The following is a 25287-nucleotide window of genomic DNA, read 5'->3' on the forward strand; positions in this document are numbered from 1 at the left end:
CAGGTCAGGCCCCACTCACCCTGCCAGTTAAGATGTTCCAGAGTTGATTGTGGAGCCTCTGCTGGCCGGTCTGGGGCTGGTAGCCATCGGGGCACTGGAGGGCTGTGAGGAGGGAGAGGGGGCCATAAAAAGGCATAGGTGAAACTCTGCTCTCACCAACTCCATAACCCCCACCCCTGGAGGCCTGAGCAGGGGCCCTGAGGCTGTCAGGAGGTGTGCCCTGAACAAGGTGGGTCTGTGAGAGTCCTAGGGCAGGGCACAGGAGGATGCCCAGAGTAGGGACATGGTGTCCAGGCTGCCCCAGTTCTGAGTCCTAAGCCAGCCCCAGTGGTGCAGCTGGGCTCCAGGGAACTCTCCCCTTTCTGGGGGCACCTGTGGGTCACAGGGCAAGGGATTCACTCAGGCTCAGGGTGGGCGCTGGCTCAGGGGAGTGGAACCAGATCAGGGGTAGCAGTACGAAGCTGGCTATCAGCAGGACCGTCAACAGGTTGAGCAGCAGCAGGAAGCGCAGGAAGGTGAAGTAGGACTGGATTCCAGTGCCAAAGAGGCCTATAGGAAGACAGCAAGGTGGTCAGGAAGGTAGAGAGCCAGGGCCCAGGCTGACCAACCCAGCAGTGTGGGCGACCAGCCTTACAAGGGTGGGGGAGGCTGCAGAAGCCTGGACTTGATGGCCCCCGAGCAGTACCGCTGACAGCCACCAGAGGCGCTACCTTCCAACCAGGTTTGCGGGCCTGGCTGGCCGGAGGGGCGGGGCGGGGCGGGGAGGGGCGGTGGGTTGGTAGGAGGGAGGGGGCAATGGGGCAGGCAGGATGATGCCCTCCTCCCGGCTCAGGGCTGGACGTGGAGACTCCAGCGAGGGGAGGAGGGCTTCCGGGGGGCGGGTCCTACCCCCGATCTCGTAAAGAGCCCCCTTCCAGAGCCCGCAGCCGCCGATCAGCCGCCTCGCTGTCTCTCTGAGGCGCCGTCCCGCAGTTTGTCTTCGGCGCTGCCACCGCTCCCAGCACGAAGGCTGCACCCCCTCGGGCTCCCGCAGCTGCCTGCCATTGGGGTGGTGATGGAGCGCTTTGAGTCACTCACCCACAGTGCCCGCCAGGACGCGCAGAGCAGCGCCCACGGGCTCCGGGATCTCTCCATGCCCCAGGTGCTTCCTCGGGGTGTCCCCACCCTCCGCCCTAGCGCGGGCACCCACCGGATGACCCGCTTGTCCACCATGGCGTAGGGCAGCGTGCGCACCGGCGCCCTGGATGTGCACAGCCTCTCCATCTCCTGCTCCCACAGCTCCTCTGCCCCGGGCTCCCCGGGCTCTGGCTCCCCGGGCCCCGACGCCACCGACCACTGACGCAGCATCTCTGCGCCACGGCTAAGGCTGGGGCGCCCCGCTCCTACTCTCTGCCAGTGACGGAGTGCGGGGTGCCGGGTGGGTGAGCCTCGAGGTCTTGGCCCTGGGGTGACCAGAAACGAAGAGAAATCAATCTGCTCAGTCCCACTCTACCTCGCAAAGCTACACGCCGCGCCTCAGTTTCCCCATCTGTGAAATGGGGAGAAAGGCCCAGCAGACAGGGAAAGACGGGAGTCACAGGCAAAACCAAGGCCAGGTGTGGCCATGGGGGGCTCCAAGGCCTGCTCCCCTTTCCACTAGCTACCTGTGGCTGCAGGTCTGCCAGGTCACCCTTAGGGGACAGACAATTCCCCCTCGTCTCCAGGCGCTGATTCGCCCTTTGGGAAGACAGTTTTGTCCCAAAACTCACAGCTCCTGGGGTGTGCAGCCTAGAGACCCCTGGTTCGGGATGTGCCGGGACCACCTTCTGTCTTCCGTCTATGGTTCAGTCCGACAGGCCAGGATCAGCCTGGGTCCCCTCATGGGCCCCAGATGAAGGGATGTCGCCAAGGCTCCATCCGTAGGAAGGGATCGAGGGGCCCCTCCCCAACAGTTCCGCCATCCTCAATTCTCCCTTCCGCTTCCTCCCTCGTTTTTGCCCTCCATTCTGCACCCAGCTCACCTGGGCACCAAAGGACCAAGTCCCTGGAGGAGCCCCTTCCTCAGACCCGTTCCCGCCACAACGGACAGGGCTGCGAGGGAGCCGGCCGGGAGTGAGTGTCACATGACAGGAACCCCTGTTCCCCCCAGTTTCCTCCGCTCGAAACTGAGGCTAAGCCGGCACTTCCTGGGGCTCGCGGGGCGCCGAGGGCAGGTGAGAGCGCGGCGGCGGACAGCGGCGGCGGAGCCCCAGCGTGCTAGACCAGCCGGGTGGGCTGCTCTGGCTTCGGCGCGGGGCTCCCCGGCCGGGAGGGGCGCCTGCGGGCCGCTGTGCACCCCTGCAACGCTCCGGGCCGGGACTGGGGCTGCGCCTGCAGTCTCCTGGGCCGCAGAGTGGTGCCCCTCGGTCCGCCCCCTTCCGGCCGGGAGCTGGGGCTTGACCCGGGGAAGGGAGCTGATTCCGGGAGGGGACCTGACTGGGGGAGGGGGCTGGTCCAGGAGGGAGGCTGACCCTGGGGCCCTGACCAGGGCAGGGGGCCTGACCCGGTGATGGGGCCTGACCGGGAGGGGAACTGGCCAGGGGAGGGGCCGCGACCCCGGGAAGGGGGCTGACCCCGGCGAGGCTTCGTGAGGCTCCGGGACGCCTGGACCAGCCCCTTATCTGTTCGCTGCAGGTCGCCCGGCTCCGGTGGCCCGGCCGATAGCGACAGTGGTGGGCCCCATCACAGATGCCGCTTTTCTAGAAGTCTTTGGGCAGTTATTTCTCAACTTCCAGCCTCTGTCGCTGTCAGTTCCTTTCCTCCAGGCTAGAGGTTTAAGAGTCATCTCCCTTCCTGTGGATTCCACCCAGGGGCCCTGCCCTTCTCCCTCTATCTCTCTCCTTTAGGGCCGTCCACTTTTGTCCACATACTCCAGTAACTTCTCCGCCTCCCTGCCCGTCTCCTCTCCTGTGTTCCGGAGCCCCTCCTCTGTGACAGGATTACAGTTGTCTCAGTGGGGAGTTGGGGAGGGGGCTGGCAAATGCACCAACAGGGTTGGACAGCTAACTGGGCCTGGAGCAGTCTGGGAGGGCTTCCCAGAAGAGGTGGCCCTCCAGCGGGGCCTGGGGTAATGCAAGTTCACCGGTGGTGGCCCGGGTGTGAAAGGCAGGGGAAGTGGTGGGTGGAGAGCAGGGCTGGGGGGGGAAGGGGGAGGGGGGCCTTGATCCAGGGCACCAGGTGTTTCCCTCCAATAACCAGCCAGAGCACCCCACCAGCAGACCATACTGATAGCTGCAAAAGAGCCCCACCCCCGGCCCTTGCTCTCTTCCTTCAATATTTGATCCTAGGACCCTTTTCCTGGGAGCTGCATATCTCCTCTTGCTCACACTGTTCTCCTGTCCCCAAGGGCCCCCTGCCTGGACCTCCAGTGAGCTGTGCTCATTGCTTCTCCCCACCAGGAATGCCCCCCTCCCCTGGACTATCTCAAATCTCCCGAGGCCCTCCTCTGGGCTTCTTGTGAGCTTTCCTAAAGTCAGGACCCTCGACAGAGCTCTGAGGTAGACCCAGACTCTAGCCCAAGAAGCTGAATAACCCTCTCAGCCTCAGTTTTCCCGTCTGTGAAATAGGAACGTTAGCGCCTACCCCCCTCCTTGTGGAGACACTCCGTCACTCCTTCCCCATTTTCACCCTCTCTCCGCACTTAGCACTCAGGAAGTGCACGGAACACTTGCTAGGTAAACAGCAGAAACCACGCCCCGATGGAGAGAGGGGAGAGATAACCCCATTACCGCCAGCCTCAGTGGGGAAATGTTTGTGAGCGTGTGAAGTCCCACGGGAGGGAGGGGTGACCCCATCCAGCGCTTGTGGCCAGGTTCTCAGCATCACTTTGACCCTGGGAAGTGGGTAGGTCTGGAATTATTGTCCCTATTTGAAACTTGGGGAAACTGAACGCTTCAGAATTTGGGGACCCCAGCCAGGCGAGACTGGAATGGACTCAGACACTTGACCGTCCTCACCCCACCTGGGCACGGGGGGTGCAGGGAGGGGTCGAGGAGTTGGCAGGAGGCGGCAGAGTAGCCGATGGGAGCCGGAGGAGGGGTGGGGTGCGCCCCGCCGGGAGCCAGGGTAACGTGACCGCCGAGGTCCGCCACCACGTGGGCCGCGGACCTGGACTCTCCTTCCGGATGCACCAGACCTGCGTTGGTCACAGGTCGCCCCCTGGGCCCTTTGTTACCGTCTCGCCACCTCCCTACCGGGCCCATTGCTCTCCCTCCTACAGTGCAGCCCAGGCCACAGTTCCCGGCGGCCCTTGCGGGGGACAGGTGAGCTGCTCCCAGGTAAGTGGTCAGAGAGAGGGCGCCCGGATCCGGCGTGGCCGCAGCCCCGGGACTTGAGGGTCGGCAACCCCGTCCTTCTCCTGCCCTGCCCCGCACCCTCCCAGCCCCTGCTGTTTTCCGCTTGGGCCGGGCGGCGCCAAGTCCTTCCAGTTCTGCCTCTAGGGACAGTAGAGCGGCAGAGTTCTCTCCGGGTTTCCTGGATCTCCACCCCGCTCCGGCCATGCGAGCGCCCTTTGACCAGAGCTGGGGAGCAGGAGAGAGAGCGGAAATTGCAGCCCCCGGCAGCGTCCCGAGCGTAGCCCTGGGGCCCCAGGGAAGGGGGCGGTGGTGTGTGCCGGGATGGCGTGGGGAGGGTGGGAGATTCTCCGCGCTCAGGTCGCTACCACTGGCCGCTGAGGGGTACAGGTGGGGCGGGGCGAGGGGCCCCGGGATCTGCTGCCCCCAGGGCTGAGCTGCGGCTCCTCTGGGCAGCAGCTGCTTCGGAGGACTCTGTCAGCTGGGGTGGGGGTTCCTGGAAACGGGCCCCACCCTGCCCTTCCCCACCTGGCTAAGGGCTCGGGAATGGTGAGCCAAGGGACTAGCCCCGGCCTCGGGGGATGGGCTGAAGCCCTGGGCAGGCCCTGGTGAGCTCCCAAACCTCCGACATCTCCCACCCAGCCCTGTGGTAAGGGTGCCTTAGTCAGCCAGAGGACGCTGTCCTCTGAGGCTGGCTACCGGGAGGGGCCAGCTCAGCCCGCCTCTGCCACTTTCCCCTCTGTGGTCAGACATGTCCACCTGCGACCCCTCTGTCCACTGGTTCCCCCACATCGAGCTCCTGCTGGCCCCAGAAGAGACGGGGAGGGGCTCAGAGACTGGACCCCCCCAGCGAAGGCACTGCCTGGCCACTGTGTCCTAAGCTCTAGAGAACCTGTTGTGTCTGGGCACCTGAGCCCTGCCCAGAGAGCTCCCTGGGGGTGAGGCTGGGAAGGAAGGAGAAAAAAGGGCAGATCCCGGCTGGGCTAGTCCTGCTGGCAGAGTCCTTTGGAGGTGGCTTGTGATGGGGACATTGTTTTCCCCACCCCTACTCCCACTGGTGAATAGACTCAGCCAGAGTCCCAGACAAAGCCTTGCTGGTTCCAGTTGTGCCTGGTGGTGGCTGGCTGGGACAAAGGGGGCCTGTTTAACACCCATCCCCCCCCCCGCAGCCCACCACCCTGGAGTGATGGAATGTGGGGAGTGATCTCCTGGGAACGGGATGACCTTGGCACCCTGGCAGGGGTGGTGGGGACTGACCTCTGTGTGTGTGTGTAAGATGAGGGCTGGCTCTGAGCCTGGGCTGGATGGGAACAGCAGAAGGGGTCTGCTCTTGGGCCTGGGGGCCTTGTGGGGGGTGATGCCTCCTGTAAGAGGAAGTATGGTTGGATTACCCCAGGACGGGAGGCATCTGAGCTGCTCTGACCCTTCTCCTGCCAAGAGGGCGGGCCACAGGGACCCCACGCCCTTCCCCTTTTCTCAGGGACTGGCGGCATTGAGGGGTGACATCTAGGAAACAAACAGATGGGGGACTACCCGACCCCACACCCTTCCTTCTGGTCCTCTTTTCCTCCCAGCAGGGAAGGGGCTCCCCCTTAGTCCAGCACAGCTACTCTGGCATGAGGGTGGAGCTTATTTGGGGCCACCCACCTGACTGGGTGTTTGGCTGTAGATGGGGGGGGCTCGGGCAGACTGGGCTGGGAGAGGCCTCTCCCTGGCCCCAAGAGAGTGGCGGTCTGGGAGTGTACCAGGCACTGAGGTCAGCTTTGGTAACAAGGCTTCCTCTCTCCCCAGATGGATTGCCGGAGACCGTGCCCAGGCTCTGAGCTGCTCTAGGTCTGCGGACGGTTGTGGGCCGTGGACATGGCCTTTGTCCTGCATGTCCCTGAGACCCCAGAGGATGCGGGGTAAGAGCTCTAGGCCTGGGAGCCTTCTGTCCTCTCCCCTGCCATCCTCTCCTGAGATGGGTCACCTCCAGGGAGGCTGTCTGGGGCAGGGCGGTGCCAGCCCCCCTGAACCCTGCCACACTCCCACAGCAGCCAGGAGCCCAGCCCCTACGACGAGGCGGAGGTACACAACTCCTTCCACCAGCTCATCCAGGAGCAGAGCCAGTGGGTGGCCGCGGCGGGGCCTGAGTCAGGGCTGGAGCTGCAGGAGAGGGAGCCGGAGGCCAGAACCCCTGGGGCCCCAGGTAAGCCTGGATGGAGGTAGGATGGGGCATAGACTGGGTTGAGCCCTCCCTGCAGTCTGCCGCCTGGGGGCAAGGGTGCTGTGGCTGGGTCTCCAGGACCCCTGGACAAGCCCTTCTTGCTGTCATAGATGGTGGCCACCAGGCTGTCCCAGGGCCTGAGGGCGCTCCTGTGTACAGCGCGGCCACACTCCGCATCCTGGCCAACATGCCCAGCCGTACCATTGGTGAGTGAACCCCCAGCCCTGGCTGTGCTGGCAATTTCAGCCAGGCATCTGTGAGCTGAGAGCTAGACCCCACCCACTCACAACCCAGCAGGCCTTCTTTCATTCTAAAATTGACTCCAGAGTCACTGGGGGTAAAAATAGGTTCTTGGGAACTCAGCAGTGCCTAAGGACTCCGAAGCCGGTCCTGAGGAGGGGTGAGGGGCACCCCCTTCCTCTGTGAAAAAGTGGGAGGCCTGGAATGCAGGAACCTTCTGGAGGGAGGCAAGGCTGACTGACCCACGGCCTGACCCGCCTCCCTGACCAGCTGCCTCCACAGGCCGCAGCCGAGGCGCCATCATCTCCCAGTACTACAACCGCACGGTTCAGCTGCGGCGACGGGGCAGCCGGCCCCTGCTCAGCACCGCCCGGCCCAGCCTCCGCCTGCGTGACCTGGAGCTGGACCCCAAGGCCCTCCAGGAGGAAGGTGAGTGCGTGGGGTGGGCCCCCCAGCTGAGAGGCACGCTGGAGATCAGTGGGGCCCGCCTTGGCATCATGGCCTGCGGGGCAGAGAGTGGGGCCTTTTGGACGGCAAAGGGGCTCCCCCACTTCGGTGCTCAGTCATGTCGGGCTGATTCACTCCCTAAAGTACAGGCAGTTCCCAACCTATAGCAGGATTCAGTTCTAATGACTCCACCTGAAGACGGTTCTGCCGTAGTCAAATACCTCTTTTTTTTTAGTTTTCTTTATTATTGCCTTTTGTTATTGGCATGTTTATAAATTCGATCTTTGAACATCTGTGCGTGGATATCTAAGAATGATAACATCAGCAAATTACACGCTACAATGTTGAATGTAGTACATATTCCTATCGATAAGATGTACAAAAAAACCCAGACTGTTGTAAGTGTGGTTCGTTACTTGAATACTTCGTAAGTCGGGGACTGTCCGTGTATCTAGGCTTTGGGGTTGGGACAGGCAGGGCCAGAACAGGGACGGGATCTGGCTTCGACTGTCCCACAGAGAGGACCCGCCAGTCTGGACCTGGTGCAGGGTGGGCAGAGGCAGGGGCTGCCAGGGGCAGGGGTAGGCAGGCAGGCCTCCCAGCGTCAGGGCCACAGGGTGGGGGTAGGGACACTGCTGGGGACTGACCCAATGTCTTCCTCATTCCTGCAGAGAAGCGGAGCCTCCTGGTCAGGGAGCTCCAGGGCCTGACAGGGGCTCAGCGGGATCACATGCTCCGCCGGATGCCCCTGAGCCTGGCCGAGAAGCGCTGCCTGCGGTCAGTGCACTCGACCCCATGTGTGCCACCCATGGTCAGGGAAGATGGGCCTGGGTAGTTCCAGAGAGGAGTGGGCCCCTCCTGGGTTCAGGCACTGACAGCTGCTTCTGTCCCCAGAGAGGAGAGCCAGACCTTGAGGAGGAAGCAGAGGGGCCGGCAGGGACGGGATGGGGTCTGGTCCTGCTGCAGCCGGCTCAAGTATGGCTGCGTCCTGGTAGGAGCCTTGGGGTTCTGGGCTAAGTAACTTCCGTCTGGGGTGGGATGAGGGCTCCCCATGAATCACTGACCTCTCCTCCTGCCCTTCCTCCATGGGCTCCCTACCTGGGGTCTCGCCACCTGGGGCCTCCTCACCTTGGGTCTTATTGCTCTGGGCCTTGCTGCTTGGGGCCTGCCCACCTGGGATCTCCCCAACCTAGGGCTCTTGCCGCCTGAGGTCTCACCACCTGGGGTCTTCCTACCCAGGGTGTCACCTACCTAGGAGTCTCTCTACCTGGGATCCCAGGGGTCTCTCCGCCTGGGGTCCCTACCCAGGATCTCTCTGCTTGGGGTCTCCCCACCTGGGGTCTTGCCACCTAGGGGTCTCACCACCCAGGGTCTCACCACCCAGGGCCTCCCCACCAAAGGCCTCCCCACCTAGGGTCTCCCCGCCCAGGGTCTTCCCACCTGTGGTCTCACCATCTGGGATCTCCCTGTCCAGAGTCTTGCCACCTGGGGTCTCCCTACCCGGAGTCTCCCCGCCTGGGTCTCCCCGACCGGGGCATCCCCACCCCTTCCGGAGCCCTCTCCCCAGGACCTTCCTGCTGCTGTCCCCACAGGCCTTGCACAACCTGGGGCTCTGGCTGCTGTCGGTCCTGCAGGCTCTGACACCCTGGCACTATGCCCTGAAGCGGATCGGGGGCCAGTTCGGCTCCAGCGTGCTCTCCTACTTCCTCTTTCTGAAGACCCTGCTGGCTTTCAATGCCCTTCTGCTGACGCCCCTGCTGGCCTTCATCGTGGGTGTGCAGGCTGCCTTCCCGTCTAGCCCACCACGCCCTGCCCCCACCTTTACGGGGCTGGAGCTCCTCACGGGTGGGGTGAGTGCCCCCCACCCCACCCACCCCAAGCTGTGACCCCACCCCACCCCAAGCTGTGACTCCAGGTGGGTGCCCACCTGGCTCCTGCTGCCTCCCCTGCCTCATCCTGCTCCCGTGGGGGTCCTTGACGCCAACCTTGCCCCGGTTTTAGTGAGGCCTGGGAAGCCCAGGATGGCTGGCCCTTCGTCCGTCTCCGTTTTCTCACTGCCCTTTCCTGGCTCTTCTGCTTTGCCTTTCTCATGGCTCTGTTCCCTGTGTGGGTGGCCTCTTCCTGCCTCTGAAAGCCTGAGGGTGGGTTGGGGCAGGGGGTGAGGTAGGTGGGTTAAAGGAGTCCTTGACTTGCCAGGCCTCCTCCTTGCAGGGCTATTTCACCCACACCGTCATGTACTATGGCTACTACAGTAACACCACATTGAACCAGCAGTGTGCTCCCCGACTAGATGGCAATCAGTGCACTCCTGCGAAGGGCGGCCTGCCCTACAACATGCCCCTGGCCTACCTCTTCACCATGGGCGTGGCCTTCTTTATCACCTGCATCACCCTGGTTTACAGGTAACAGCCCTCTGCCACATGACCTTGCTCTGAACTCTGTCCATCCATCCATCTACCTACCTATCCATCTACATCCATCTATCCATCCACCCATCCATCAATCCATCTGTTCATCCATCCATTCACATTGATCCATCCATGCTTCCATCCGTCTATGCATCCATACATGCACCCATGCACCCATCCACCCACGCACCCACCCACCCACTCATCCATCCATCCATCCATTCACCCATCCACCCATCCATCCATTCATCCATCTGTCCATCTGTTGGTCCATTGTCCACCCATCCATCCTTCCATCCATCCATCCGTTCATCCATCCATCCATCCCTCCCTCCCTCCCTTCATCCATCCATCCATCCGTATCCACCCTTCCCTTCCTCCCTCTCCCTCCCTCCCTCCCTCCATTCATCCATCCATCCATTCATCCATTTAGTCATCTACCCAACCGTCCAGTCTGTCCATCCATCCATCCATCCATCCATCCATCCATCCATCCATCCATCCATCCACCCTCCCAAACATTCTTTGCGCTTAGCTCAAGGCAGGAAGGTAAATGAGCATGGTGCCTGTCCTTGAGGGGCTGTCTAGGGAAGAAGACAGACCAATGAACAGGCATGGACATCCAGGAGCCCCAGAGGTGTTGGCCTGGGTGTTATGAGAACATGGGAGGAGTTAGGGCTGACTTCCTAGGGGAGGTGGCGCTTGCCCTGAGATGGGGATGTTAAATGAGAGTGGGCAGGGCAGGAGAGGGGGATGGCATTTTGGGCAATAGGAGAGAAAGCACAAGGTCCCTGTGGTGAGCCCAGCATTTTCTGTATCCACTGTCTGGGTTAGTGGCGATAGAACCCTGAGTCCTATCCTGGCCACATGTGGCTGATGAGTACCAGACAGGGCAGCTGCAAAGGGCAGGGCCAGCGGTCCACACCACAGCACAGAGTGCCCTGGGCTGGAGGTGGGGCGGGGGCTGCCGGAGGCCCATTCAGTGCTGGGAGGGCTCCCTGGAGTGGGAGGTGGGGCACAGCTGCAGGGACTGTCTTGTCTGTCTTTCCCCCTTGCCCCTGCTGCCCCGGCCCCTGCTCACCCCTCCACCTGGCTCTGTTTCCCCCAGTATGTCCCGTTCTTTTGGGGAGAGCTACAGGGTGGGCAGCACCTCAGGCATCCATGCCATCACTGTCTTCTGCTCTTGGGACTACAAGGTGACTCAGAGGTGGGCCTCCCGCCTCCAGCAAGACAACCTCCGGACCCAGCTGAAGGTGAGCAGCCAGGAGGGCCAGGCCACCTGCTCCTCACCATGGTCTAGACCCGGTGTGCTGGGCATGTGTTGTCCCTGCCTGAAAACGACAGGGCAGGCGCTTCCTGCTTCTGGAGAGAATTCACCGTTTCCCCCACACTTTGCCCCATGTCGGGCTGCCTCTGTGGTCAGCTAGTGAGTGTAGTGACCACAGCCCCACGAACGCCCAGGAACCAGGCCAGCACAATACCCCGCAGGCCTGGGGCCATGATCAGGGTGTCCTTCATTTCCCCTTGGGAGTTCAGCACCTCTGTCCACCCGTTTGTCCCAGGCTGTAGCCGCAGCGGGGAGGTCCTGTTGGCCTGAGGTGGAGGGGCCTGGCGGGCCAGCAAGTATCAGCTCCTTTATCCTCCCAGGAGCCCCATGGGGAGGGGCTGTTATGTCTCCCTGTTACAAGTGAGGAAACGGAGTCATTCTTCCAGAGTCCCAGGGCTAGAAATAGTCAGAGCTGACCCCCATGGAATGTTCTCTGCTTTCTGGGGTTGGTGCTGCAGGAGTCCTGGTGGGGTAGGGGCCACCCACACAGACAGGGAAGGGACAGGCTCAGGAAGGCCCTGCCCAGGCAGCTGGGAGAGTATGGACAGGGACTGGGAACAGCTGGGCAGTGCACCTGGGGTGGGGTCTTTGCGCCTGGTGAGGTGGGGGCGGTTGGGGCTGCTGGAGCACCGACCATCCCTCCTTCCTCCCTGTGTCTCTGTGTGTCCCCGTGCATGTGTCCCTGTGAGTGTGTCCCTATCCGTGTGTTCCTGTGTGTCTGTGTCCCCATTCATGTGTTCCCATGTGGGTCCCAATCCGTGTGTCCCTGTGCGTGCATCCCCATGCATGCGCCCCCGTCCGTGCATCCCTGTGCGTGTGTCCCCATGTGCATCCCTGTTTGTGTGCCCCTGTGCGTGTGTCCATGTCCATGTGTCCCTGTGTGTGTGTCCCTGTCCATATGTCCCTGTCCGTGTGTCCCTGTGTCCCTGTGCATGTGTCCCTGTCTGTGTCCGTGTCCCTGTGTTCCTCTGTGTGTCCCTGTGTCCCTGTGTGTGTGTCCCTATGTGTCCCTGTGTCACTGTCCATGTGTCCCTGTGTGTGTGTCCCTGTCCGTGTGTCCCTGTGTGTGTGTCCCTCTCTATGTGTCCCTGTGTCCCTGCCTGTGTGTCCCTGTGTGTGTGTCCCTGTCCATGTGTCCCTGTCCGTGTGTCCCTGTCTATGTATCCGTGTCCCTGTGTTCCTCTGTGTGTGTCCCTGTCTATGTGTCCCTATGTCACTGTGTTCTTCTGTGTGTGTCCCTGTCTGTGTATCCCTGTGTCACTGTCCATGTGTCCCTGTGTGTGTCCCTGTGTCACTGTCCATGTGTCCCTGTGTCCCCATGCATGTGTCCCTGTCCATGTGTCCCCGTCCATGTGTCCCCGTGCATTGCTGTGCCATGCAATGATGATGGCCATCCTCTCCAGGAGCTGCTGGCCGAGTGGCAGCTACGGCGGGTCCCCCGGAGTGTGTGTGGGCAGCTGCAGCGGGTAGCAGTGCTGGGCTTCGTGTGGTTGCTGTGTCTGGGGACCACAATGGGCTGTGCCATGGCCGTCTACTCCTTCTCAGAGTTCATAATCCGGGTGGGTCCTGGGGGGCTGGGAGGTGGGTGGGAAAGCGGGGTGGAGGGGTGAGCACCCTCTGGGGGCTCCACTCCAGGCCTGTAATTGAGGGGGTGTCAGACCCATGGGATCCTGGGCACTCGATTAAACCCAGTGCCCAGGGGCCTTGGCTGTCTTGAGGCCCCCCCAGGACCTGGCGTCACAGTGGCCCAGGCTCTGCATCCCTCGCTGGGCACCCCTCCTGGCCTCTCCTTCATTTCTGTCTCATGCTCTTTCTTTCTTTCCTTTTATTTTCTGGTCTTTTTTGGTTTCCCTTCTTTTTCCACCACCTGTGTTCTAACCCTGCCCTCATCAGCTTCCTGTGTGGTTTCCACTTGAGGCCTTGGGGGTCTGTGTCTGTTAGGAGGGAGAGGGAGGGTGAGAAAGGGGATTGCTGCCTCCCAGTTCAGTCCCCTCCTTCCACAGGGCCCTGCACCTCTTCTCTGTGGTAACCCCTGCCCCCTCCCCATGGTAACCCCTGCCCCCTCCCCATGCCCTGGCAGAGACAAGTGGACGCTGGCCAGGAGGTGGCACTGCTGGCCTTGCCCGTGGTGGTGAGCCTCATCAACCTGGTCGTCCCCTACATGTACCGGGGGCTGGCTGCCCTAGAGCAGCATGAGTCTCCAGTGCTGGAGGTGTATATGGCCATCTGCAGGTGTGTGTGTGTGTATGTGTTGGGGACAGGGCTGCGGCCTGGTGGCTGCCTTCTTGGGGGCTCCTTTGTTTCCTGTCCCCCCTCCCTCAGCCTCCCCCCACCCCGCCACAGGAACCTCATCCTCAAGATGGTCATCCTGGGCATCCTGTGCTACCACTGGCTGGGCCGCAGGGTGGGCGCCTTGAGGGGCCAGGTAAGGCGGCTGCGGGGTGGGCGCCCTGAAGGTCCAGGTGAGGGGGTGCCGAGAGAAGCAGAAGGCCCCCACATGATCCTGGAGGTGGCAGGAGGAGGGGCCTCACCTGGCCTTCTATATTATGGGCTTGGTCCAGAAGGAAGATTGAGGCCCTGACTGATGGGCATGTGGGCCGCAGGGTGTGGAAGGGTGGTGTGGGGGCTGCGGACCCAGGGTGGGCAGTGCTGCTGGGCCTAAGGGCCTGCCTGCTGTTTCAGTGCTGGGAGGACTTTGTGGGCCAGGAGCTGTACCGCTTCATGGTGATGGATTTCATCTTCATACTGGTGGACACACTCTTTGGGGAGCTGGTGTGGAGGTGAGGAGCCAGAGCCACGGGGAGGGCTGAGCCTGGTGAGCACTGCACCTCCAGCAGGCTGAGCCCTTCCCCTCTCCCTCTGGACACACTGGGCTCCCCACTAAAGACAGGCAGGGCTTGGGAGTAGGTGACAGGCCTCACCTGGAAGGGTCTCAGTCCTCGGGAAAGCAGAACCTCGGGCAGAAGACCTTGGGCCTCCCAAATCAGGGCCCCAAATCTCCACCCTCGATAATTGTCTTGTGCAGGATCCTCAGACAAGAAAAGCACCCGTGAGACAGGCTGTAACACATTTGCATTTGTGGGTTAGAAAGGAAAACCAGTTTCAAAACAACGTGTATGTTATAGGCTCAGTTAAAAAATTTTTCTCAGCGGTTAAGAGCTCGGCTGCTAACCAAAAGGTCAGCAGTTTGAATTCACTAGCCACTCCTTAAACCCTATGGGGGCAGTTCTACTCTGTCCTATAGGATCGCTATGAGTCAGAATCCACTTGAGGGCAATGGGTTGAGTTTTACTGTGGTAAAATATACATAACAAAACATTTTCCATTTAGTCATTTTTATGTGTACAATTATCTCAGTTTTGTTCAAAGAAAAAAAAAGGTAGAGAGAACGTGGAGGGACGTTTTCAAAATGTTGGCTGGTCCTCTGTGGGTGCTGCCATTTTAGGTGATTTTTTTATTTCCTGCTTTTTGTGTTTCTGTATTTTCTTTGAGAACATATGAATAGATTTGAGGCATTGAACACTAATGACAAAAGACCAGACGAGTTGTGCAATGACATCAAGGACATCATCCATGAAGAAAGCAAGAGGTCCTTAAAAAGATAGGAAAGAAAGAAAAGACCAAAATGGATGTCTGAAGAGACTCTGAAATGTGCTCTCGAACGTCGGGCAGCTGAAGCATAAGGAAGAATTGATGAAGTAAAAGAGCTGAACAGAAGATTTCACAGGGCCTCTCGAGAAGACAAAGTAAAGTATGATAATGACATGTGCAAAGAGCTGGAGATGGAAAACCAAAAGGGAAGAACATGTTTCTCAAGCTGAAAGAACTGAAATAAAAATTCAAGCCTGGAGTTGCGATAGTGGAGGATTCTATGATGAAATTATTAAACGACGCAGGAAGCATCAAAAGAAGACGGAAGGAATAGTCATTATACCAAAAAGAATTGGTCAATGTTTGAACATTTCAAGAGGTGGCATATGATCAGGAACCGATGGTGCTAAAGGAAGAAGTCCAAGCCGCTCTGAAGGCACTGGCGAAAAACAAGGCTTCAGGAATTGATGGAATAAATATCAATTGAGATGTTTCAACAAACGGATGCAGCGCTGGAGGTGCTCACTCACCTATGGCAAGAAATGTGGAAGACAGCTCCCTGGCCAATGACTGGAAGAGATCCATATTTATGCCTATTCCCAAGAAAGGTGATCCAACCGAATGTGGAAATTATAGAACAATATCATTAATATCATACGCAAGCAAAATTTTGCTGAGGATCATTCGAAAGTGGCTGCAGCAGTATATCGACAGGGAACTGTCAGAAATTCAGGCCGGATTCAGAAGAGGATGTGGAACCACAGATATCATTGCTGATGTCAGATGGATCCTGGCTGAAAGCAGAGAACACCAGAAGGATGCTTACCTGTTTTCTTGGCTATGCAAAGGCATTCGACTGTGTGGATCATAACAAATTTTGGATAACATTGCAAAGAACTGGAATTCCAGAACACTTAATTGTGCTCATGAGGAACCTTTACATAGATCAAGAGGCAGTTGTTCGGATAGAACAAGGGGATACGGATTGGTTTAAAGTCAGGAAAGGTGTGCGGCAGGATTGTATCCTTTCACCATACCTATTCGATCTGTATGCTGAGCAAATAATCCAAGAAGCTGGACTATATGAAGAAGAATGGGGCACCAGGATTGGAAGAAGACTCATTAACAACTTGCGTTATGCAGATGACACAACCTTGCTTGCTGAAAGTGAAGAGGACTTGAAGCCCTTACTGATGAAGATCAAAGACCACAGCCTTCGGTTTGGATTACACCTCAACATAAAGAAAACAAAAATCCTCACAACTGGACCAATGAGCAACATCATGATAAACGGAGAAAAGATTGAAGTTGTCAAGGATTTCATTTTACTTGGATCCACAATCAATATCATGGAAGCAGCAGTCAAGAAATCAAAAGACGCATTGTATTGGGCAAACCTGCTGCAAAGGACCTCTTCTGAGTGTTGAAGAGCAAAGATGTCACCCTGAAGACTAAGGTGCGCCTGACCCAGGCCATGGTGTTTTTAAAGTGCATCATATGCATGTGAAAGCTGGACAATGAATAAGGAAGACCGAAGAACTGATGCTTTTGAACTGTGATGCTGGGAAGAATACTGAATACACCATGGACTGCCAAAAGAACAAACAAATCTGTCTTGGAAGAAGTGCAACCAGAGTGCTCCTTAGAGGCAAGGATGGTGAGACTGCGCCTTACATACTTTGGACAGGTTGTCAGGAGCGATCAGTCCCTGGAGAAGGACTTCGTGCTTGGTAAAGTCCAGGGTCAGCAGAAAAGAGGAAGACCCTCAATGAGATGGACTGACAGAGTGGCTGCAACATTGGGTTCAAGCACAACAATGATTGTCAGGATGGCGCAGGACCGGGCAGTGCTTCGTTCTGTGGTACATAGGGTCGCTATGAGTCGGAACCGACTCAACGGTACCTAACAACAACAAAGAAAAAGATTTTTTTAAATTCATTGTGCTTTAAGTGAAAGTTTACAAATCAAGCCAGTTTCTCATACAACAATGTATACACACCTTGCTATGCACTCCTAGCTGCTCTGCCCCTGATAAGATAGCATGCTCTTCCTCTCCACCCTGTATTCTCCACCTCCATTCAGCTAGCTCCTATTCCCCTCTGCCTTCTCATCTCTCCTCCAGGCAGGAGCTGCACACGTAACCAAGAAGCTCACTCCTCACCAGCATCATTTTCTGTCTTATTGCCCAGTCTAATCCCTGTCTGAAAGAGTGGGCTTCAGGAATGGTTCCAGTCTTGAGCTAACAGAAGCTCCGGGGACCATGACCTCTGGGGTCCCTCTAGTCTCAGTCTGACCATTAAGTCTGGCCTTTTTACGAGAATTTGAGGTCTGTATCCCACTGTTCTCCTGCTCCCTGTCAGGGCAGTCATTGGTGGAGAAAAAGTTTTTTTAGTAGGCTTTATTTTTTAGAGCAGTTTTAGGCTTACAGAAAAATTGAGCAGAAACTACAGTGTCCTCTCTATGGTTCCTTTGTTACAATTGATGAACCAATATTGATACAGTATTATTAACTAGAACCCAAGCAGGAAAACATATGTTCTGCGTGTTTTTTTAGACATGGGCATGTTTTAGACATGGGAGTATACATGTTTTAGACATGGGTGTATTAGTGTTTTAGATATGGATGTATCCAGGTTATTTGTATTTTAGACATGGGTGTGTATGGGCGTCTATGTGTTTTAGACGTGGGTGTATGTGTGTTTTGGACATGGGTGTATGTGTATTTTAGACATGCGTGTATACGTGTCTTAGACATGGGTGTGTATGTGTTTTAGACATGGGTGTGTACGTGTCTTGGACATGGGTGTATATGTGTTTTAGACATGGGTGTATATGGGTTATATGTGTTTTAGACATGGGTATATATGGGTTATATGTGTTTTAGACATGGGTATATATGGGTTATATATGTTTTAGACATGGGTGTGTCCATTTTATATGTATTTTAGACATGGGTGTGTACGGGTGTGTTTAGAAAAAAGACTGGAAGGACGAGGCCATAATGCTTGCCCGTGGGGTGCCAGCCCACGGGGTAGGGACCCTAGAACGGTGTCTGTCTCTCCTTGATGTCTTCTGTTGCCACAGCCTCAGGGCTTCTGGGCGCCTGAGGCAGGACGTGCAGGGTGTCAGGCCCCGGGGCAACTTCTGGGGGCCTTCCTGGCTGACCCTCAGTGGTGTCTCTGCCCAGGCTAGTCTCTGAGAAGAAGCTGAAGAGGTGGCAGAAGCCGGAGTTTGACATCGCCCGGAATGTCCTGGAGCTGATTTACGGGCAGACTCTGACCTGGTGGGCATTTGCACTCCCCTCACCTGGCCCCAGGGCAGGGTGAACCCCTTGGGAAGGATGAATCCCTGGTGGTACCCTTTCTTTCTGGGACCCTGGGCTGGCCTCCTGCTGGGGCTGGGCAGAAGCAGCAAGGCTGGCCTTGGGGTTCTGAAGAGATGGCCCCCCTTCCAGGGACTAGACCCTGTGGTCCCTAGCCCAGCCTCATCTTGGGATGGACAGGGGAGGGGCCAGGCTACTTGCTCCAACCCTAAGCCAGGTGGGGAGGGGATGGGGGAAGAGGGCGTCTAGCCCTGGGGAGGGGCACAAGGATTTGGCTGACCTCTGACCTACAGCTGCCTGTCCTCCAGGCTGGGGGTCCTTTTCTCACCCCTCCTCCCTGCCATGCAAGTCCTCAAGCTGCTGCTCCTTTTCTACATCAAGAAGGTAAGGGTGCTGCTGCTCCCACCCCCGGCAGGCAGGGAGCCCGGCACATACCCCCACCCTCTGAAAGCTATGGGGCTGGCGGCTAGGGCCACCCTGGGGTCAGTCCCATGGCCATGGGAGCCAGCTAACCCCCTATCCTGGCATCACCGTCTTTGCCAGGCTGGGCAGCCTCCCGCTAGTGAGGGGTCATTATTGGGCGTGTATGGTTTTCCCAACCCCACGCTCTTAGTGACCCTGCCTTTCTCTGCCGACTGCTGAGCCAGGCCCTCAAGGTTGAGGGAGAGCAGGGTCTGTCCTGGCATCTTGGCTCTGGGCCCTGGCTGGAAGGACCCCTGCCCCTTGGCTTCCTCCCTCTCAGGGCGTCCCCACCAGGTGAGGGGAAGGGTGAACAGCAGGCAATGGTGGCATCGTCCGCCTTTTGTCCCTCAGACGAGCCTGATGGCCAACTGCCAGGCGCCCCGCAGGCCTTGGCTGGCCTCCCACATGAGCACCGTCTTCATCACGCTCCTCTGCTTCCCGTCCTTCCTGGGTGCCGCCATCTTCCTCTGCTACGCCATCTGGCAGTGAGTACCACTTGGCCTGGGCACTCTGCGGCCTAGGACTCGGGTGGTGGGGCCTGGGGGGTTTGGGGTGGCGTGGGGGTGTCCCGAGGCTGCAGGGGGAGGAGGGAGAGGGGCTTTCATCAGCTGAGGGTCCCGGCCGCCCTCCCCAGGGTGAAGCCTTCGAGCATATGCGGCCCCTTCCAGACCTTGGATACCATGTACCAGGCTGGCAAGGTGTGGGTGCACCGCCTGGAGCATGGGGGGCCCAGAGTCTCCTGGCTGCCCTGGGTCCATCACTACCTGCTGGAGAATACCTCCTTCATCTTCCTGGTGTCAGCCCTGCTGCTGTGAGTGCCGGGGTGGGGGGCCTTGCTCCTGTGAGTGCGGGGGGGTGGGTAGTGGGAAGCCCTGCTACTGTGTGTGCAGGGGTGGGGGACCTTGCTGCTGTGAGTGAGGAGTGTGGGGGGAGGGGGGAGTAGCGCGGGGGCTTGCTGCTGTGGGGGGTGGGGGGTGGTGCAGAGGCCTGCTGCTGTGAGTGCCCCTGAACCCCAGGAGGGCCTGCACTGGGAGCGGCCTGCACTGGGAGGGGCCCACCCTCCCCTGTGGTGCCTGGACCAGGTACCCTGTGCCCCCTGACTGCCTGCTTCCCGCAGTGCTGTCATCTACCTCAACATCCAGGTGGTGAAGGGCCAGCGGAAGGTCATTTGTCTTCTCAAGGAGCAGATCAGCAATGTGAGTGCCCCCACCCCTTACTGCCCTTGGGCCACACTGAGACCACTTGCTTGGATCTGCATCTGGACAGGTCCTGGGGCTCTTCCGTGAGCTTGTTTGCCGAACAACAGGATCCAGGAGCAGAGAGTAGTCTGTATTCAGTGAGGCAGCGCAGCCACCCTGGGTCTCCTTCCAGAAGTGCGGCATTTCAGGGGACCGGGACTTTTGTTTTGTTTTGTTTTGATTGTGTTTTAAGTGAATGTTTACAATTCAAGTCAGTTCCCCATACAAAAACTTATACACACATTGTTATACGACCCTAGTTGTTCTCCCTACAATGTGACAGCACATTGCTTCTCTCCACCCTGTATTCCCTGTGTCCATTCAACCAGCTCCTGTCCTCCTCTGCCTTCTCATCTCACCTCTGGAGTGGAGCTGCCCACATAGTCTCATGTGTCTACTTGAGCCAAGAAGCTCACCCCTCACCAGTATCATTTTATGTCTTATAGTCCAGTCTAATCTTTGAAGAATTGGCTTCAAGAATGGTTTTAGTTTTGGGCTAACAGAGAGTCTAGGGGCCCTGACCTCTGGGGTCCTTCCAGTCTCAGTCAGATCATTAAGTCTGGTCTTTTTACTAGAATTTGAGTTCTGTACCCCTCTTTTCTCCTGCTTCATCAGGGACTCTTTGTTGTGTTCCCTGTCAGAGCAGACATAGGTGGTAGCCGGGCACCATCTAGTTCTCTTGGTCTTAGGCTGATGGAGTCTCTGATTTATGTGGACTTTTCTGTCTCCTGGGTTTGTATTTTCCTTGTGTCTTTGGTGTTCTTCAGTTTCCTTTGTTCCACATGGGTTCAGACCAGTTGATGCAGCTTTGATGGCCGCTGGCTAGCTTTTAAGACCCCAGACACCAGTCTCCAAAGTGGATGCAAAATGTTTTCTTAATATACTTTGTTATGCCAGTTGACCTAGGTGCCCCCTGAAACCATGGTCCCCAGACCTCCGCCCCTGCTACTCTGTCCCTCGAAGTGTTTGGTTGTATTCAGGAAACTTCTTAGCTTTTTGATTAGTCCAGTTGTGCTGAGTTCAGGGGGCTAGGATTTTAGAGATACTGGAAATGGCTCTGGGACTTCCCTGTCGGGACCTGTCTTGGAACAAGGACCCCGTTCAATGACCTCATTTCACAAACAAGCCGAGTGAAGTTGAAAGAGGGTTAGGATTTTAAAAAATTCTACAGGAAACAAAATGCATTTTTTATTCAGCACGTTACAGTTTCTCACCCACACACGGGAGGTGGATATCGGGGTGAAGCTCCTCCCTGCCCTCCCTGCTCAGAGGCCACCCTGGGAGGTGGGCCCTGTCCCTGCCCAGCCAGAGGCAGGGTCCCCTTGCTTCCAGGCAGCAGCCTTATTCTCTGCCCAGAGGGTAATCTGCCTCTTTGCCAGATGTCCCATCACATCTTAAGGAGTTACTTTGCTGGCCATCTAGTCACTCAGGCCAGTGGGCAGCTTTCTTGCCCTCTAGCACAGCCTGTGCTTCTCACGCCTCCTAACAGGCAACCTGAGTCACGCAGGCAAGCTGCTCACACAGAACCTGCCAGAACCTGTCAGTAGAAACAGATTGCTGGAAGAGTTAAAGTGAGCCTCTGGGGGCTGACATCACCCTCCCCCTGCTGCCCCTTTCTCCTTGATTTTTTTCTTCCTCCTGCATTTTTTCTGTGCACTTAATGTCCGAGCCCATGTTGTGGCTAACTGGGTGCAGGCGTTCGCAGTGTCCTCCAGCCCAGGCCTGGAGTAATATCTCTGCTGTGCTCCCTGCAGTAAAAAGTCCCTGCGTTCAGGGTGGGGCACAAGCAGGAGGAGGGCATCTGCCTGGTGAGGACAGGGTGGGTGCAGCAGGTGTGGTCTCGCAGGCGTGAAACCCGTTGGTACCTTGGTGCCAGGAGCAAGGGCTCCATCAGAAGCTCTCCAGTGGTAAGATTCCAGAGACAATGCCCACTTTTTGCTGGGGTTGGAAACAAACCAACAGGCCACTGCATTTCCTTGCCTTCACAGTAGCGTGTCCCAGAGCACAACGGGGAGGCTTGCTCAGAGTAGGGTATCCTGGCTGAGGGTGGCTGCTGGCCACAGGCTGCCAGACGGGGGCTCTTGGCTAGCCTGCCCCTGCCCTGCTGTGGGGCACTTCAGGGCCTCTGGGCCAAGTGGGGACAGGGGGTGTGCAAAGCAGTGTTGGAGGAGGATCCAGGTACTGCCCTCTGTTATCTGAGCCGGGGCCCTTGCTGGGGACAGCACGCGCCCAAGGCTGAGTCTCTCCCCCAGTTGCCAGCTTGTTGGGGGTGTGGGTTTGGGCTCAGCTGGCAGCATTGCTTTGCTCGCCCTGGGCTGGGCACCTTCGCTCAAGCACACTGCCCTCTGTGTCTGTCTGCAGTTCTGTGGAGCAAGCACCTGGGGAGGGCTGCCCGGGCCCTGGGGCTGAGCTAGGACACCAGGCACGCAGAACGAGTCTGTTAGCTCCTGACAGAAGGCTCTTTTCTCTTTGTAAAAACTTCCCGTGGGAGAGTTGGGTCTGACCCAAGTACTGACAACTGCTGATGTTCATTTGGTGTCTGCTGTGCACCAGGGCCTGTGCTGTGTTCTACATGCTTGCCACATTCAGTTATCCAGGAGCCCCATGACCCAGATATTTCTGTCCCCCTTTAAATATGATGATTCAGAGAGCAGAAAGGAGGTAACTTGGTTAGTGAGTGGCCAGGCCAGTTGTAAATCCAGGCAGGCTAGCTCGGGGCCAATACCCTCTTATGCAGCTGATCACCTTTTCCTTTTCACCTGGGCCACTAGGAAACTCAGAGCTACATATATTATACATATGACAGCTTCCTGGCTCTACTTTTCCTTGTCCTTGTTTTGGTGCTTTTTTCATCCCCTTTTAATTTTTTGCTGCTCGTGATGTGGAATATACCTTGTCAGCTACCCCAAATGCTGCCTGGGACCGGGCGGTTCTGGGCAGATGGAAGAAGTATGTTCTTTCTTACACCTTTCATGTTCTGATATTCTAGGAGGGGGAGGACAAAGTCTTTTTAATCAACAAGCTTCACTCTGTCTACGAGAGAAAGGAGAAGAGCAGGTGTGGGGCCACCCCGTGTGTGAGTAGGGAGGGGAGATGGGCCAGGGGGCTGGCTGAGGCTGCTTGTGGCCTGCATTTGGAAGTGTCTGGGAATTTTTAATGTCGTGCATCCCCTCACTCAGTCACTTCCTGAACCATCATGGGTTGTGGGGCCTTGAGCTGGGCCCGGGATCCCGAGGTCAGGTGCGCACCCCTCGCCCTCTTTGGGCCCACGCATAGGGAGTAGAGGGCCCCCTGGGCCCAGAGCTTGCACCAAATAACCCATCACTTGGTTGCCACCACTGGTTGGGCCATGTGAAACTATTGGTCTTTGACTGCTTTTGACCTAGCAGCTTCATGTGGTTCAAGACCCCCCTGGGAACAGATACACTGGGGGTGAAGCCTGGTGGCCCACGGCTCTTGGTACCTGGCATTTCTGCTCCCCAGCTGTGCTGTCACCTGCCCTGATGCCCGCCCAGCCCCTTTCACTTCTCTCCCCTGGAGGCCTAGCGCTTTCTCCCAAGCCAGGCTGGGGGTTTGGTCGGGCCCTGAGGGCTCTTTCCCAGCAGGCTGGAGGGTGACGTTCCCTGAGCCACAGGCCCCTCACTGATGTCTCTTTCTGCCAGGGCCCCTGCCCAGCTCCTAGACACACAGGAGGCCCTGTAGGAAGATGTCTGTGGCCACTGACCCTGCCACGTCACCTTCTGTCCCCGTGGTGCTGCCAGGTGCAAATGCTGTCCCGGTCATCTCAGGGTGCTGGCCCTCTCAGCGACTCCCAGAGGCACCCCCACAAGCTGCAGCCTGGCTGGCCAGAGGTGGGAGATTCTGGGCCCCCACGTGGACCCTTGCCCTGCTGGGACTTTTACTCTGATTAAATGTGCTTTGCAAACTGGGCCTGTCTCTGGGGAGTCTGTGCTAATGCCCTGAGCCTGCAAGGAGCACCCGAGTGTGGTGGCCTGAGTGCCCAGACCCCTGCTGCCCCAGATGGATCACCTGCACGCTGAGGTGCCCCACGGTGTGAGGTGCTGGGCAGGACGGGTAGGCTGCCCACGGCTGGGGGCAGTCCCAGCTCCGACCAGGCTGAGTTTAGGAGCCTGTGGGAGGCCATGAGCCCAGACTGCACCGGGTGGGCTCAGTGCTGGGGGCCAGCAAAGCCACAGGGAGGGAGCAGGCAGCCCTCCTGTGCAGGCTACCCCGAATGGATATGGCACATGGGTTGTGTCACTGGCACTCACCTGGTGTCAGCTCCATGCTGCTGGGTCAGGGCTGGCATACCCAGGTCAGGTGGCACCTGGGGACTTGTGGCAATGCCGGTACTGACCCTGGCAGCAGCTTCTGGCTCATTTCTGGAGTTGGTGGGGGTGCTGGGTGCAGTGGGGTGGGCAGTCCAGTAGGCGTGTGACCAAGGGGGGCAGTCTCCAGACCACACCCACCTGGAAGCTCCCTCTGAACACAGCGCAGCTGCTCTTCTGGCAGTGAATGACTTCGTATTACCACCAGAGCTGGGATTTGTCAACCACTCCCCCCGCCTCCAGTAACAACTCTGAGGCGAAGCTGAGCTCCTGAAGATGGAGAAGGAGCTGCCCACGGAATTTCTGTACAATTCCTGGGTGACTGCGGGCCCCCGCTAGGACACCGCAAAGTGTTCCTGTGATGGAGCCAGCAGTGTGCACAGGACCTTGGCCATGTCCCCCCCTCCCCGGGGCAACTGAGCAAATGGCATGACTCCTCTAGTGCTTGGCATTGCGCTGGCTACACAGAGGTTTTGCTCAAAAAATGCCAGCTGTAGTCGCCAAGCCAGATCACAGTGAAGCCTGAAAACTGCAGACTGCTGCTGCCGTGGGTGGGAGACCCACAAGTGTCTCAGCCCCGAGCAAGCTCCCTCGGCTTCTCAAGCTTGGCTGAGCAATGGGACTGCCTGGGCCATTATAAAAATGACTCAAGGCCAGGCCCCTGAGCCCCCAGATTCTGGTTGGTTTGGGGGTGCACCAAGGGCACTGGGATTTTTTAAAGTTCCTCCTTCTAACATGCAGCTGGGGCTGAGAACATCTGCTTGGGCTCTATCTGGATCCGAAATCACAAATGCGGTGGTGTGAGCCTGAGGCAGTGCTGTCCACAGCGGCCCAGCAGGCTCCACGTCCCGCTGCCCGTGTCCACAGCGCTCTGCCGAGAACACGGACAGGCAGAGCTGGTGCATTAGCTGCCATCTCCGTCATGATTCCTGTGTGGGTTTCTCCTGACCCCCAACGCCCTGTTCCTGCAGCCTCCTCCCGAAATGCCCATCTCCATTTTCCATTCTTTCCATTCAATGGGTGCTCAGCTCCTTCTCCTCTGACTTTGACCTATGTCCCAGCTTGTCCCTGACACCTCTTCTTCTAGCCTCTCCTCTGTCCATACAGCGCTTTGCCCTATACATCCCGCCCCCGGACCACCCTGCCCTTTTCCTTTAGTTCTTCGTGGGGTTGCCAGGTTAAACAAAAAAAGTGCAGCGCTGAACCTATCATTTTCTTACCCAAAAGCTTTGTCCCCATTGCTTCCGAAGTGCAGGCTCTATGGCAAGGGACAGGGTTCCACATGCCAAGTCCCCGCCCCTCCCACACATTTGCCCACTCACGCGAGGCGTTCCCTGTGGTCTCTGCGCACACTGGGCTCCCCTCCTGTCCCGTCCCATGGCCTTGAAGCCCAGGGCAGTGAAGCTCA

The 25287-nt window shown here is 58.0% G+C and overlaps 2 protein-coding genes across 16 annotated transcripts in view; one reads left to right on the forward strand and one right to left on the reverse strand.

Moving 5' to 3' along the window:
• Nucleotides 1–2113, reverse strand: part of TMC8 (transmembrane channel like 8) — a 16874-nt gene extending 14761 nt beyond the window's left edge. For all 3 annotated transcript variants that reach the window (XM_064270668.1, XM_064270670.1, XM_064270671.1), the window contains exons 1-5: nt 2001–2113; nt 1190–1442; nt 889–1037; nt 400–549; nt 20–102 (exon numbers count right to left, since the gene is read on the reverse strand). In XM_064270668.1, coding sequence (XP_064126738.1) covers nt 20–102; nt 400–549; nt 889–1037; nt 1190–1347 — 540 coding nt within the window. In that variant the 5' untranslated portion in view covers nt 1348–1442; nt 2001–2113. The remainder of the gene's footprint in view (nt 1–19; nt 103–399; nt 550–888; nt 1038–1189; nt 1443–2000) is intronic.
• Nucleotides 1990–23480, forward strand: TMC6 (transmembrane channel like 6). 13 transcript variants are annotated; one of them, XM_064270657.1, is made up of 22 exons: nt 2175–2192; nt 4238–4295; nt 6102–6214; nt 6344–6498; nt 6627–6722; nt 7039–7185; nt 7875–7980; nt 8098–8194; nt 8796–9053; nt 9415–9605; nt 10720–10864; nt 12342–12497; nt 13019–13170; nt 13282–13363; nt 13621–13718; nt 17717–17812; nt 18160–18235; nt 18665–18798; nt 18948–19124; nt 19431–19509; nt 22541–22627; nt 23214–23480. In XM_064270657.1, the coding sequence occupies exons 3-22, from the start codon at nt 6171–6173 to the stop codon at nt 23460–23462; spliced, it is 2625 nt and encodes an 874-aa protein (XP_064126727.1). In that variant the 5' UTR covers nt 2175–2192; nt 4238–4295; nt 6102–6170; the 3' UTR covers nt 23463–23480. The 13 variants fall into 13 exon arrangements, with proteins under 13 accessions (XP_064126731.1, XP_064126728.1, XP_064126727.1 ...); XM_064270656.1 differs by lacking the exon at nt 2175–2192 and adding an exon at nt 3174–3861; XM_064270661.1 differs by lacking the exons at nt 2175–2192; nt 4238–4295 and adding an exon at nt 1990–2091.
• The last annotated feature ends 1807 nt before the right edge of the window (nt 23481–25287 follow it).

This window comes from Loxodonta africana, chromosome 18 (genome assembly GCF_030014295.1).
Source record: "Loxodonta africana isolate mLoxAfr1 chromosome 18, mLoxAfr1.hap2, whole genome shotgun sequence".
NCBI classification, from domain to species: Eukaryota; Metazoa; Chordata; class Mammalia; order Proboscidea; family Elephantidae; genus Loxodonta; species Loxodonta africana.

What these genes read in the sequence shown, in the direction of transcription:
- TMC6 (XM_064270661.1), top strand. Translation starts at nt 6,171, where the DNA reads ATGGCCTTTGTCCTGCATGTCCCTGAGACCCCAGAGGATGCGGG. An exon ending in GCCGAGAAGCGCTGCCTGCG is followed by an intron (nt 7,981 to 8,097) that starts GTCAGTGCACTC and finishes TTCTGTCCCCAG; the next exon opens with AGAGGAGAGCCAGACCTTGA. An exon ending in TGGGCGCCTTGAGGGGCCAG is followed by an intron (nt 13,364 to 13,620) that starts GTAAGGCGGCTG and finishes CTGCTGTTTCAG; the next exon opens with TGCTGGGAGGACTTTGTGGG.